Here is a 731-nt window from a genome sequence, read left to right as displayed (position 1 = left end):
TGGGGAGGTTCCTTGGGGGGCCCCTGGGGAGACCCCTCAGGAGGCCCTTTGGGGGGCCCCTTGGGGGGCCAGTTAAGAGGCTCTTTGGGGGGCCCCTGGGGAGGTTCCTTGGGGGGCATTTGGGGAGACCCTTCAGGGGGGTCTTTCTTGGGGGGCCCTTGGAGAGGCCCTTTCGGGGGCCCTTGGGAAAGTTCTTTGGGGGGCCCTTGGGGAGGTTCCTTGGGGGCCCCTGGGGTGGGCCCCTTGGGGGGCCCTTGGCGAGGTTCCTTGGGGGCCCCTGGGGTGGGCCCCTTGGGGGGCCCTTGGGGAGGTTCCTTGGGGGCCCCTGGGGTGGGCCCCTTGGGGGGCCCTTGGAGAGGCTCTTTCGGGGGCCCTTGGGGAGGTTCTTTGGGGGGCCCTTGAGAAGGTTCCTTGGGGGGCCCCTGGGGAGACCCCTCAGGGGGCACTTTGGGGGGCCCCTTGGGGGGCCCTTGCGGGGGCCCCTCCGTGGGCCCCTTTGGGGGCCCCTTGGGGGGCCCTTGCATGGGCCCTTTAGGGGTTCCTTGGGGGCCCCCTTTCTGGGGTTCCTTCAGGGTCCCCTGGGGAGGCCCCTTGGGGGGCCCCCCACTGGCGCTTGTTGGAGGTCGGGGAGGGGCCCCCTGTGTGTTCTCAGTTGAGCTGGGGGTATTCTCCGCGGAGAGGGTTTTCCGCGGCTCAGCAGCAGCCCCGGCCGCAGCAGCAGCCGACGCAGA

At 71.3% G+C, this 731-nt stretch overlaps 1 protein-coding gene across 1 annotated transcript in view; it reads right to left on the bottom strand.

Annotated features, from left to right (window-relative positions):
• EMH_0021670 (uncharacterized protein) overlaps positions 1–524 on the bottom strand; it is a gene marked incomplete at both ends in the record, with an annotated part of 1,523 nt that extends 999 nt beyond the window's left edge. The window contains one exon of the mRNA XM_013501814.1: positions 34–524. Coding sequence (XP_013357268.1) covers positions 34–524 — 491 coding nt within the window. The remainder of the gene's footprint in view (positions 1–33) is intronic.
• Positions 525–731: the final 207 nt, after the last annotated feature.

The sequence above is a fragment of the Eimeria mitis genome, genomic scaffold (assembly GCF_000499745.2).
Source record: "Eimeria mitis Houghton genomic scaffold, Emh_scaff767, whole genome shotgun sequence".
Lineage (NCBI taxonomy): Eukaryota > Apicomplexa > Conoidasida > Eucoccidiorida > Eimeriidae > Eimeria > Eimeria mitis.
The sequence above is the reverse complement of the archived record's forward strand: the minus strand, read 5'-3'. Positions and strand labels throughout refer to the sequence as shown.